General features: G+C 51.3%; 1 protein-coding gene across 16 annotated transcripts in view; it reads left to right on the top strand.

Moving 5' to 3' along the window:
* The window catches only part of LRRFIP1 (LRR binding FLII interacting protein 1), a 142,160-nt gene that overhangs the window by 63,544 nt on the left and 65,553 nt on the right, over positions 1-13,063 (top strand). For all 16 annotated transcript variants that reach the window (XM_079925080.1, XM_079925081.1, XM_079925074.1 and 13 more), the window contains exon 2: positions 11,697-11,783. In XM_079925080.1, the coding sequence (XP_079781206.1) occupies positions 11,697-11,783 (87 nt within the window). The remainder of the gene's footprint in view (positions 1-11,696; positions 11,784-13,063) is intronic.

A 13,063-nucleotide genomic window follows, 5' to 3' on the forward strand; every position in this document is an offset into this window, starting at 1 on the left:
TAAGTGAGTTGGAATGAATTTGTAGGTCTGAAAGTCATAATGTGGTTTTTCTATCTGCCTGAGCAGCCAATGGGGAAGTTCCTCATTGTGTGGGCCTGTCTGAGTACAGGATGGTTGGCATACCACGCCCTGCCCCTAAATGCCATTAGTCCCCTCCTCCAGTCAGTGTGACTTCCCAGCACCCCCCCAGCAGTTCCAGAATTGCCCTCTCAAGCGTTGGCACTTCCCCCATTGACAACTGTCACCCCAAAGTGCCTTCTTCTCCGTGGCCATCATAATTACAGTCATGGCTGTAAAGAGCAGGCCCCCTCGTGGGGGAACTTATCGTGATTGCCTGAGCGAGGGGTTTGGAAAGATGAGATGTTGAGAGTGGAGTAAAATGCACATGGCAGCTGAGGGACACGGGGGCCGTGGACACATGTGGTACAGAGGCCAGGATCGCCACGGTTTCTGAGCTGCCAGCTGGTATACGCTCCCTCTCCTGTTCCTGCCTGTGCAGGAGAACACATTGCCCAGTCTGCTTGGTTGCTTTGAACAGCAAACTATTTTTAGAATCTACTGCATATGAGGAATTGGGGGTTTACATAGAAAACAGAAGTTGGTAGCGGTTGCCACTTCCTGTAGCAAAGTCAACTCAGGAAAATAATAAAGATCAGAGAGGAAATAAATAAAATAGAGATTAAAAAATAGAAAAGATCAATAAAAGCAAGAGCTGGTTTTTTAAAAAGATAAACAAGATCAACAAACCTCTAGGCAGGCTCACCAAGAAGAAAAGAGGGAGGACCCAAATAAACAAGATAAGAAATGAAGGAGAAGAAATAACAACTGAGACCACAGAAATACAAAGAATCGTAAGAGAATACTATGAACAGTTACGTGCCAACGAACTGCACAACCTCGAAGACATGGACAAGTTTCTAGAAACATACAGCCTGCCAAAACTGAGTCAGGAAGAAACAGCTAATTTGAACAGACTGATTACTAGAAGTGAAATAGAATCTGTAATTAAAAACAAAAACAAAAAACAACCTCCCTGCACACAAAAGTCCAGGACTAGATGGCTTCACTTGGGAATTCTACCAAATATACAAGGAGGAACTTATTATAGGTATCCTTCTCAAACTATTCCAAAAAAATTGAAAGGAAGAGGGAACACTCCCAAATTCATTCTATGAAGCCACCACCACCCTGACACCAAAACCAGACAAAGACACTACAAAAAAAACAAAATTGCAGGCCAATATCTTTGATGAATATAGATGCAAAAATCCTCAACAAAATATTAGCAAACTAAATACAACAATACATAAAAAAGATCATACACATAATCAAGTCGGATTCATTCCAGGGTGGCAAGGATGGTTCAACATACGCAAATCAATCAATGTGATACACCACATCAACTAAAGGAAAGACAGAAACCACATGGTCATCTCAATAGATGCAGAAAAAGCATATGACAAAATTCAACATTCCATTCATGATAGAAACTCTCACCGAAGTGGTTATAGAGGGGACATATCTCAACATAATAAAAGCCATTTACGACAAACCCACAGCCAACGTAATACTCAGTAGTGAAAAGCTGAAAGCCTTCCAGCTAAATTCAGGAAAAGGATAAGGATGCCCACTCTCACCACTTCTATTCAACATAGTATTGGAAGTCCTAGTCATAGCAACCAGACAAGAAAAAGGAATACAAGGTATCCGAATTGGAAGGGAAGAGGTAAAATTGTCACTATTTGTAGATTAGATGATACTCTGTATAGAGAACCCTAAAGTCTCCACACAGAAACTGTTAGAACTAATAAATGAATTCAGCAAGGCAGCAGGATACAAGATTAACATACAGAAATCTGCTGCATTTCTTTACACTAATAAGGAAATATCAGGAAGATAAAGTAAAAAAAAATCTTGTTTAAAATCACGTCAAAATAAATACCTAGGAATAAACTTAACCAAGGTGATAATAAAAGTTATCTGCTGGGGCTTCCCTGGTGGCGCAGTGGTTGAGAGTCAGCCTGCCGATGCAGGGGACACAGGTTCGTGCCCCGGTCCGGGAGGATCCCACGTGCCACGGAGCGGTTGGGCCCGTGGGCCATGGCCGCTGAGCCTGCGCATCCGGAGCCTGTGCTTTGCGATGGGAGAGGCTACAGCAGTGAGAGGCCCACGTACGGAAAAAAAAAAAAAAAAAAATTATCTGCTGAAAATTATAAAATGTTGATTAAGGAAACTGAAGATGATTCAAAGAAATGGAAAGATATCCCATGCTCTTGGACTGGAAGAATTAATATTGTTAAAATGGTCACACTACCCAAAGCAATCTACAGATTCAATGCAATCCCTATCAACATACCCGTGACACCATACCCATAGAACTAGAACACATCATGCTAAAATTTATATGGAATCAAAGAAGGCCCAGAATTGCCAAAGCACTTCTGAGGAAAAACAACAAAGCTGGAGGCATAACCTTACCAGACTTCAGACAGTACTACAAAACTACAGTAATCAGAACAGCGTGATATTGGCACAAAAACAAACATATAGACCAATGGAACAGAATAGAGAGCCCATAAATAAACCCACACACTTACGGTCAATTAATCTACAACAGAGGAGGCAAGAATATACAGTGGAGAAAAGACAGTCTCTTCAACAAGTGGTGCTGGGAAAACTGGACAGCTGCATGTAAATCAGTGAAATTAGAACACTCCCTCACACCATATACAAAAATAAACTCAAAATGGTTTAAAGACTTAAATATAAGACATGACACCATAAAACCCCTAGAAGAGAACATAGGCAAAATATTCTCTGACAAATTATAGCGAAATTTTCTTAGATCTCCCAAAAGCAGTCTCCCAAGGTGAAAGAAATAAAAGGAAAAATAAACAAATGGGAACTAATTAAACTTAAAAGCTTTTGCACAGCAAAGGAAACCATAAACAAAAGGAAAAGACAGCCTACGGACTGGGAGAAAATACATGCAAAGGATGCGGCTGACAAGGGCTTAGTATCCAAAATATACACACAGCTCATACAGCTCAATAAAACAAACAACCCGACCAAAATATGGACAGAAGACCTAAATAGACATTTCTTCAAAGAAGACATACAGATGGCCAACAGGCATGTGAAAAGGTGCTCAACATCGCTAATTACTAGAGAAATGCAAATTAAAAGCACTATGGGGTATCGCCTCACACCAGCCAGAACTGCCATCATTAAAAAGTCTACAAATAGTAAATGCTGGAGGGGATGTGGAGAAAGGGGAGCCCTCCTGCACTGCCGGTGGGGATGTAAGTTGGTGCAGCCACTATGAAGGTTCCTTTAAAAACCAAAAATAGGGAGAGGCCACAACAGTGAGAGGCCCGTGTACTGAAAATAAACAAAAAAAACCAAAAAACCAAAAATAGAGTTGTCATATGATCCAGCAATCCCACTCCTGGGCATATATCCAGAAAAGACAAAAACTCTAATTCAGAAAGATACATGCACCCCACTGTTCATAGCATCACTATTTACAGTAGCCAAGATATGAAACAACCTAAATGTCCATGGACAGAGGAATGGATAGAAGATGTGGTGTATATACACAATGGAATATTACTCAGCCATAAAAAAGAATGAAATAATGCCATTTGCAGCAACATGGAGGGACCTAGATATCGTCATACTTAGTGAAGTCAGACAGAGAAAGACAAATACCATATGATGTCACCTGTATGTGGAATCTAATAATAATACAAATGAATCTGTGTACAAAACAGAAACAGACTCACAGACTTAAAAAGCAAACTTACGGTTACCAAAAGGGAAAGAGAGGGAGGGAGGGAGGGAGAACAAATGAGAGTTTGGGATTAACAGATACTAACTACTGTATATAAGATAGATAAGCAACAAGGATATATCTTACAGCACAGGGTATTATATTTAATATCTTGTAATAACCTATAATAGAATACGATATGAAAAAAATAACTGAATCACTTTGCTGTATACCTGAAACTAACACAACATTGTAACTCAGTTCTACTTCAAGAAAAAAAGAAAAAAGAAATGGCAAGTCAGGAAAGGGCTTCTGTATCACAGCCTCATGGTTCCTTTGCACTGTCTGCAGCATGTTGTAAATCACTTTAACACGGGGATGTGTGTGTTCACCAGCGACTCTGAGATTTCAGCCTTGCCCAACAGGAGCTGTAGTCCTTCCTCATTCCCAGGAACAGTCACACGTGGAGACAGAGGGCCCCTGCTTGTTTCTAAACAGAACCGGTTCTTTGTCACACTGCTGGCTTCAACTGCATGATATTCCTATTATATTCACATGAGTGAACCTTAAATACATCCTTTAACTTTTCCCAAGAGGTTATAAACTACAGTGGTAACATATCACGTGGCCTGAAGAAAATTCTGCCATCACAGAGCATTAGGGTCACGGATCCGCACGTCAGTAATGAGCAGTAAGGCTCCCCAGGCTCTGCGGGGCCGACGGGGAGCGGCTCCCAGAGCATCATCTCGGTGCCTTTCCAGGCTCCAGGGCTTTCTCCTAGGTGGAGGAGACGACGAAGCAGCTCAGGCCCATTTCTCAAGAGTCGTCCTAGAGTTACAGCTCATAAACCCCGTCCAGCTTCCATGTAGAATTCTGGAACCCCAGGAGAATTTAAGAACAGAATAAGAACTTTTTCTGGGACTGCGGGGTGAGAGGTCTTGGCATATAGAATTCCGCACCATGCTTGAATCCCAGGAAAGCTTCGAAGCTCAGGAAGTATGCAGACAGAGTCGGGACTCCGGAAGTCGTGTGGGGCTTTTTAGAAAGCTGCTGAGACTACGTCCTGGGCACCTCTGTCCTCTCCAAACAGGCAGGACTTTGGTTCCACCAATGTTTATCGCGTTTCTGCTTTTCGAAGATCATGATGTGGGGTTGAACGGGTAGGAGCCACAAAAGGATACAGATATCATCAGAGCTCTTAGAGCCCCCGACGTCCCTGGCATTGGGGTGCGGGGTACTGGGGGCGGTGTGTGGTTGCTGCACCCTCGGGCAGTGTCCACCACTGCTTACAAAACCTCCAGCACAGACAGGAGGTCAGGGAGGAAGGAAGCTGTGCAGGGGCCGGGCTCGGAGGGAAGGACACGCCTCACCCAGGGCTTTCTCCTCCCATCCTGGTGCATAACTTCTCTTTTAGTTTTGTTCAGTCCCCAGGCCAAGCGGGGGGCTGTCCCTGAGTTCCCTGACCCTGAAGAAACGAGCAGCCGTTGTCTCTGGATGACAGTTTTATTGCAGCCGGGAGTTTCCGGTGCTCCAAGCAGGAGTCCTGTCCGGGTCACTGGTAGAAGAGGCGTGCGTCTGTTTATCCGCTGACTTTTGTGTCCCGCTCTGGTAGAAGCCACTTCTGCTCTGTGGTCCGATCTAGAACTAGAGCTGATCAAGCCCTCGGCCCAGTGCAGAGACCCACCACCAAAGTAACTCCTGTTTTTGCCAGTGACGTTTTCACATAACCCTCCAGCCTTTCTCCAGCCCAGCCCGGGTCTGGGCCGCCGAGAGAGGGCATTTCAGAGAGAAGCATCACTTGGCTGTCTACCTCCTCAACCCGCCTGTGCGCCCCTGTGGCCGGGCCCTTGGCCGGTGGCCTCCGTGCTTCCGCCCCTGGACCTGCAGGGTGCCGTAGGGCTGGTGTCCCAGACCCTGGCTGGGCGCGCCTGGCTGTTTTTACCCATTTGTTTAGGCGGCCCTGGGGCTCGGACTTGTGCTTCTTTGTGTGTTTTTAGCATCTCTCAGACCACACATATCACCTTAGTGTCAGAGCCTTGTCTTATTTATTTATCTCTGGCAAAATTAAATGTAAAAGTGGAACTTCGGAATCAAGGGTTCAGCTTTTTAGGATTATTAGGAGGCAACTTTGGTGATAAAAGGAATCTTCTCTTCCCAACCATCTCCACCGTCAAAGGGTGCCTTGCTTGAAAGCCCCATGTCTGTAAAGCTCTGTTTATGAGGTTCCAGGTCAGGACGGTAGGATCCTGGGGGACTGTGTCCCCTGTGAGGGGGCTGGGACTCTGGCGTTCGTTCCCCACCAACACTGGGCGGTCCTGAGAAAGCCAAGGAGCCTGCATCTCGTCAGAGGAGGCCCGGCTGGGTCAGCTCCTCCCTAATCCTGGAGGTGCGCGGAAACAGGGAGGGGGCCCGAGGGTGAGGGCTGGGGGGCAACACTGCAAGGGTTTTTAGCGATGGCGCCAGGCGACCTTCTCGCAGCAGTGAGCTTGGCCTTGGTGCTTCTTCATTTCTTTCCTTCCCTCTCTTTCTCTCCCTTTCAGCCTCTGCTCCCTTCCCCCACCCCCCCTTCCTTCCTTCAAAAAATGTTTGCTATTTATTATGAAAAACGTCAAACATAACCCAAGCGGAGATGGGATAACAGAAAGCAGAGGTCGTCGCACTGGGGGGAGCAGCCAGCTCCCTGGGGGCGGGTTGAAGCCCAGACTGGCCGCACCCGAGGCCCTGACTCAGCGGGTCTGGGGTGGGGCTGGAGACTGCATCTTTCACAAGCCCCAGAGGCTGCCGCTGGGGCACAAGGGCCCCCCCTTCCTGCCACCAGCCCCACAGCTGCCAGCCTACGGCCACTTTCCCCACCTGAGCGAGGTCGTATCACGTCATCCTTGAATGTCTCAGCGTGTATCTCAACAAAGATGCTGTTGGGCCAGGAAAGGAGGATTTGGTGTCCGGAGCTACGCCTGTTCCAGAGCCCCTTTCGAGGACGGTGGGCTGAGGGACGAGCAGCTGGACCGGCCCGGCCACCAAGCTCTGGGTGGGAGCGCGGCCCTGCCAGCGTCGTGCGGTCACAGCGAGCAGGCCGGGGCTAGTAGCCAGTGGAAGACCCACTGACCTTGACCTCCAGTGGGAGCTGAAGGACGACGGCTGACAGCCATCGCGGGCGTGGGGAGGGGGAGCCTGGGAAGTCTCGTTTCCCAAACCTTGCTTTACAGGCCTGTGCAGTTTATCGTTTGTGCCCTAAATGCCGTCTCCTTGGCCCCATCCTTTCCCTTCGGCCACTGTCGTCTCCCTTGAGGTTGGGAGCGTGGCGGGGAGGGGGTCAGGGTGGAGAAATGCCCCACCTCCGAGGCCGGAGGCGTCAGCAGACCGTGTGCCCGGGTTCGGGTTTGGGTGAGTGGCATCCAACGTGGCGCGGGCTGGCTCCTGGGGCCGCGTGGGCCTCCTTGGGACCCTGGGCACCTGACGTTCCCTCCAGGGCCCTCTCGCCTCTCCGCCCGGCTTCGTCCCCCCCCCCCCCCGCCCCCGCTCAGAAGCAGCCTCTCCGTACTTCCCGGGTCTCATGCCGCCCTCCCCACCCCGCCCCTGGTCCCCACATTCAGCCAGAGCCACGTTTCTAAAGTGAAAGTCAGACCCCGCTGTGCTCTGCCTTCTTCAGACCCGTCAGTGGTTCCGCGTTCCTTCAAGATGAGGTTCCAGGTAGCAGGGCTGAGGCTAGCGCAGGCAGCCGGGCCCTCGGGACTCCGCCGCCCCGTCCTGGCCCCTTGCCGCCTGCCCCCTCGCCTGGCCTTCTCCTCTTTGCCCCTCGGCGTTGGCTTTGGGCCCCCGTCCTCCAGGATGCCTTCCCGACACCCGGACGGGTTACGTTCTCCTCCAGAGCAGCCCCAGCACGGTTTCTCACCCACTGTAGCACTTGTCACTTGTACATGGTCCCCGAGAGCTTTGTGTGCACCCCCTGAGACTGGGGCCCCAGACCGCACGTTGAAAGTCCTTCCCCTGCAGTCTCGGCAGTGCTGCGAGGCCTGGGCTGGAGTGCTGGTGGCCAGGAAGCTGCAGTCCCCTCCAGGCGAGGGACAGAAAGTGAAAGTGTGCGTTTGGAGACTCAAACAGTGTGACCTGGCTGTGACCTCAAGTGTGTGAGTTTATATTTTACAAAAGCGTCAGTCCACAACGGATTTGTCCTGCATCACCGAAGCCCTGGCCGGGGGCACGTCGACCCCTGGAACTGCTCGGTTGATGGCTGGCAACTGGAGGGCAGGGCTGGGCCTCCCTGGAAATTTTGGGGGGAATGAACTCGTGCCTGCAGGTCACCAGGGTGGACCATCGCTATTTTGTACTTTCTGTTCATTGAACGACTGACTGATCTTATCAAACATTTCCCCTGATGCTGTCTTAAATGAGCATCATCGGTGATGCTCTGTGTCTGGCTGTTTTGTGTTCTTGGCAGTGTCGGCGTTTTAGAGTGAATTGTGTTGTCGAAGCTCCGTGTGGTTTTTCTTTTAGGCATCTCAGGTTGTGTTGGGGTTATTCTGCTGATACTGGTTTTGTGCTAATGAAGTTGGCTGTGCATAGGTTTTGTGCCCCTTCAGACGTTGGCTTGTGTATCTGTTAGCTTTTAGCCAGAGTCCCAGAAGCAAGCATGGTTGTTACCACTTCCTGTGTTATGAGAACCTTGTTCTCCACATATGAGTCATGTAAGAATCCTGTGCGATGGAGGTGCTTCATGTGGCGGTGACTGCAAGCATTTGAAACTGTACTGAATTATTTATCTCCTCTCCACATTCTAATCGAAGGTGAAGCTTGACCATATCGATCTGTCTTCAGGGTTGGCTAGCTGGTGTCCTCACAGGGAGCTTGTCCTGTAACTTCATTCATTCATGTGGTCCCTTTGTCAACCCAAGCCCAGGTCCCTCAGGTCGGGGGTTGTTCTCATGGACAGGACAGACATGCTGGGTGGACGTGAGGACCAGAGAGGAGGTGGGCCATGACGGGAGCCCTTTGCTGGTGGGTAGAGGCCCACCAGGGTAGCTGGGGTCTGATGGGACATGATTTTGGAGGCCTGCCAGTCTGGTGGGGAGGCCGTCTCAGGTGGCAGGGACCACCTGCTCAGAGAGGTGGTCTCTTCGAGGATCTTTGCTCCGGTCCCAAGAGGAGTTCGAGCAGAGGAGGGGGCTGGCCGGACAGGCTGGGGAGGAGGTGGGCGTGCAGGGGCTCAGGCTCCTTAGTCACAGAGGCACCCACGCTGTGTGAGCAGGAATCATCCCAGACCTCACCACCTCATGTCAGTCGTCTGCTGATGCAGGACAGATACCCACAAATGTGGCAGCTTAGAGCAACACACGCTGATGATCTCACAGTTCCCGTGGGTCAGGAGTTTGGGCACAGCCTACTGGGTCCCTCTGCCCAGGGTCTTCCGAGGCTGCAGTCAAGGTCTCGGCCAGGCTGCATCCGTTCTGGAGCTCAGAGTCCTGTTCCCAGCTCACGTGGTTGTTGGTGGCGTTCACGTCCTGCTGTTGCGGGACTGAGGTCCCATTTTCCTGCTGGCTGTCAGCTGGGCCGCTCTCATTCTTTGTCATGCGACCCCTCACAGGCCCTCTCGCACGTGGCAGCTTGCTTTTGCGAGGCCGGCAGGAGTCTGTCTGACCTCCAGGCCCACTTTTCCAGGCCCACTTTTCCTGATGAGGTCAGGCCCACCCTGGAGCTCTGTTTTGATGAACTCAAAGTCAGCTGCCGAGGGACCTTCATTACTAGTGCCTTTCTCTTTGCAGTATAATGTAACCCAGTCACAGGAGTGACACCTGTCACACTCACCGTTCTGGCCACACTCAAGGGGAGAGGAGAATGAAGAGCGTGTACAGCAGTGACGGGAATCTCGGAGACCATCCTAGAACCCTGCCTGCCACACGCCTCTCTCCCCTGTCCCCCTCTGGCAGCCCCTCCTGCTTCCAGCCTCTTGCTCACGTTCTCACTCCTCCACCCGCCTCTTCTTCCTCCATGCCCTCCCTTCTTTTTTCCTAAATCCCCTCGCTGTTCCTCACCGCCCCCTCCCCAAGCTGATGGGCTGTGGCTGCCTGGTCCACACCGGCTTAGAACCTGGGCCAACAGCCAGGGAGCCCAGGAGGGGCCGGAGAGGCAGCTGCACTCAGCGTGGACGCAGACCTCTTGCTGGCCCGTTGACGAGGCTATAGGTAGTCAGTGTACCCAGATGTCAGTCTATCAAACCTTCCCCTCCCCTCCCTTCCCCTCCCCTCCATTTTGGCTGGATCTTTTTATAGACCCTGAGCGAGTGGCTCATCACACAATGTAACATGGTTTAGAAAATTGAAAATGACAATGAGGTATCAAAGTTCTGATGCAGTTGTGATTTTTGACATCCTTGATTTGAAGGACCTGGGCTTGGGTTGATAAGGAAACCACATGGGGCTTCCTTGGTGGCGCAGTGGTTGGGAGTCCGCCTGCCGATGCTGGGGACATGGGTTCGTGCCCCGGTCCAGGAGGATCCCGCGTGCCGCGGAGCGGCTGGGCCCGTGAGCCATGGCCGCTGAGCCTGCGCATCCGGAGCCTGTGCTCCGCGGCGGGAGAGGCCGCGGTGTTGAGAGGCCCGCGTACCGCGAAAAAGAAAAAAAAAAAACAGAAACCGCATGAACAAAGAGGGTTATAGAATAAATTCCTTATGAGGACATTAGCTAGCTAATCTTTGACAGATCAGCTGTGGTCAATTTTCAACTTAGATTAGAACTTAGAAGGCGAATTTGTTGTTCTGTGTAATGTAATTGTGGGGTGAGGGCGAGGGACGTCCTTGACGTGAGGAGCCACGGTCCTGGTGGGAGCCTGCGGTACAGGGTGCCTGGCCTTTGGGAAGAAACTGGACAACAGGACATTTGGACCACCTCACTGCTTGCTGGCCCCAATGACCACATCAGAAGCACGTGGCCGTCTCCAAAGGCCCCGTTTTAAGATGACCTAGGGAACAGCGAAAGCTGTCAGAACTGTTGGAAGAATCACAAGTGTATTCCCATAAAAAATTAAGTGGAAAGGATGGATTTGTTTGACACCAGAAAACCTGGATCCTGGTCCCCTTGCACCGTTCACCTCGCTGGGCCGTTGTATCACCTGCGATAGTGAATAAGCTCGAGATTTGTAGAATGAGAAACAGGGCTCAGGTGCCAGGTCCGACGACGTCGGTTGGTCTTGGTCAAGCGTCTTAGATGCTCTTGAGTAGAATAGGGCAAATCAGCTGCAAGTTGACAGGTAGTTAAATGGAGCCAGGTTTTGTTTAAATGTAACAGCTGGAACCACTCTGCTCTGGTGGATGTCTTGCTTGAGAAAAGATGGGCTTCCCAGGGCTCAGGTGCTGAAGGGGCAGCTGGGGGGCAGCGGGGAATAGTGAGGGGTGACTGGACAGGAGTTTTGGAAAGCAGGGGCAGAGTCTCAGCCCTGTGACCTTGGACAGGTCTGGTGGCGTCTCCGGGCCTCTGCTTCCTGGTCTGTAAAGGGAGGGGTTCAACCAGTGACCTGGGGTCTTGTCCAGCTCTAGTGCTTTGCTCCGTGCACTAATCTGTCATCGCTCCAGAGGAAGGCAGACCGCCCAGCCCTGCCACTTACGGGCTGTGTGACCGTGGGCGCCCTACCCTCTCTGCGCCCTAGTTCCTTTATCTATTAGCTGGGTATGGTAACACCATCTCCCCAACAGGGCTGTTACGAGGAGTCCGCGGCATAATGTACGCGAAGCCCTCAGAATAGCACCCACTGGCATTTAGTAAGGGGTCAATCGTGACTACTGTAACTATGGTGACTGTGATTCCTGGACCCTTTTAACGCTTACAAGTCTGTGTTACTATTTATTAACCTCTGAACAAGAGCATCATGGTTAACCGTGTCCTGGACAGGAGCCGCTGGTCTGTCTCCTAATGCCATCTCCGGTCTGTTGCAGGCGGAGGCCAGGCTGGCGGCAAAGCGTGCGGCACGAGCAGAGGCCCGAGAGATCAGGATGAAGGAGCTGGAGCGACAGCAGAAAGAGGTAACGCGGGGCTCCTCATCGGTTCTTGCGGGAGGGTTCCTTCCAGGCAGAGCGGGCCGCACGGGGGCACCTGCCCCTCTGCTGTTGCTCTCGGTTTGAAGGCACCTGTGCCTGTGACTTTGGTTCAAGGTCAGGCCAGGGCATGGCATAGCATACAGAGGCCAGATGGCCCATCCTGGACACTCAGCCTGTCGGATCCTGGGACGAGCCTGCGCACAGAGCACGTGCCCACGTGGATCTCCCCGGCCCAGCCTTCTGGCCAGGAGCCAAGAGGTGCTGGCTGTGGACTTGAGGTTCTAGCTGTTGAGCTAGGATGCCCATCCTCTGAATTAAAATGTGAAAGCAGAACAGGCTATTATTTATTTAGGCTAAGCAGTCTCGTTTAAAATGCTTCCCCTGTGGTTTTTACACTTTTTCATAGGTTTCATGAGGCCTGAAGCCCATGTGTGATACAGAGAACAGAATACACACTGGATGAAATAACCAGGATAGAAACTGCCCTCCTGGGAAGGTGGACAGTAATGTGTTTACACACCTGTTAATGCTGTTTGCTACTTTCGTTCACCACCTTGAGCCGCAGCCAGAAGCCACGTGGGCAGCGTGAGGGCTCTTTCACTCGCAGTTCAAGGGGTGGGCTTCCCTGTGACCTTGAAGCCCACGCAGCGCACGAGCGAGTCCCTCTCCACGGTCTCCGCCTTCTCCCGTGGGCCTCGGCCTCGCGGGGTCTGGGGAGCAGCCGTGCCAGGCCCACCAGCGGCTCTGCTTGTTTGAAGATTTGAATGTATTGTGTTGGAGAGGCGGCCTGCTGCTTTCCCCAGGGATGATTTTCGTACTCAGAGTCTGGTTTGGTTCAGGTAGCCAAATTTTCAAAGTCGAACCGGTGTCTTAAAACTTGTGAGGTTTCAGTTAAAGTCTGGATTTCCAGTTTCTCCTAAAACCACTGCAGTTTCTGCCAGGTCCCCAAGGTCACGTTCCCTGTAGAGGCGAGGTGCTCACTGTTGTTCCCTGCGGGGTTTGCCACTCCGCGTGGACATGTGTACTCGGGGCGAGGGGCGTGGCCAGGCTTGAACTTGAGGAGGAAACCTCTCCCACGTGGCTCCAAGAATCTGTTGGAAGGTTACTAGAAACTCAAGCCCAGGGGGTTAGTTAGGAGAGTCATACCTGGGTCCTGATGACAGGAGGGCGGGGGCCCCGGAGTGATGGGGATGGAGGGGACATGTCCCTGAGAGAAAGGCCACACAACACGCCGGCGGCGATGTTGGGAAGTGGCCCGAGCAGAG

The sequence above is a fragment of the Stenella coeruleoalba genome, assembly GCF_951394435.1.
Source record: "Stenella coeruleoalba genome assembly, chromosome: 6".
NCBI lineage: Eukaryota > Metazoa > Chordata > Mammalia > Artiodactyla > Delphinidae > Stenella > Stenella coeruleoalba.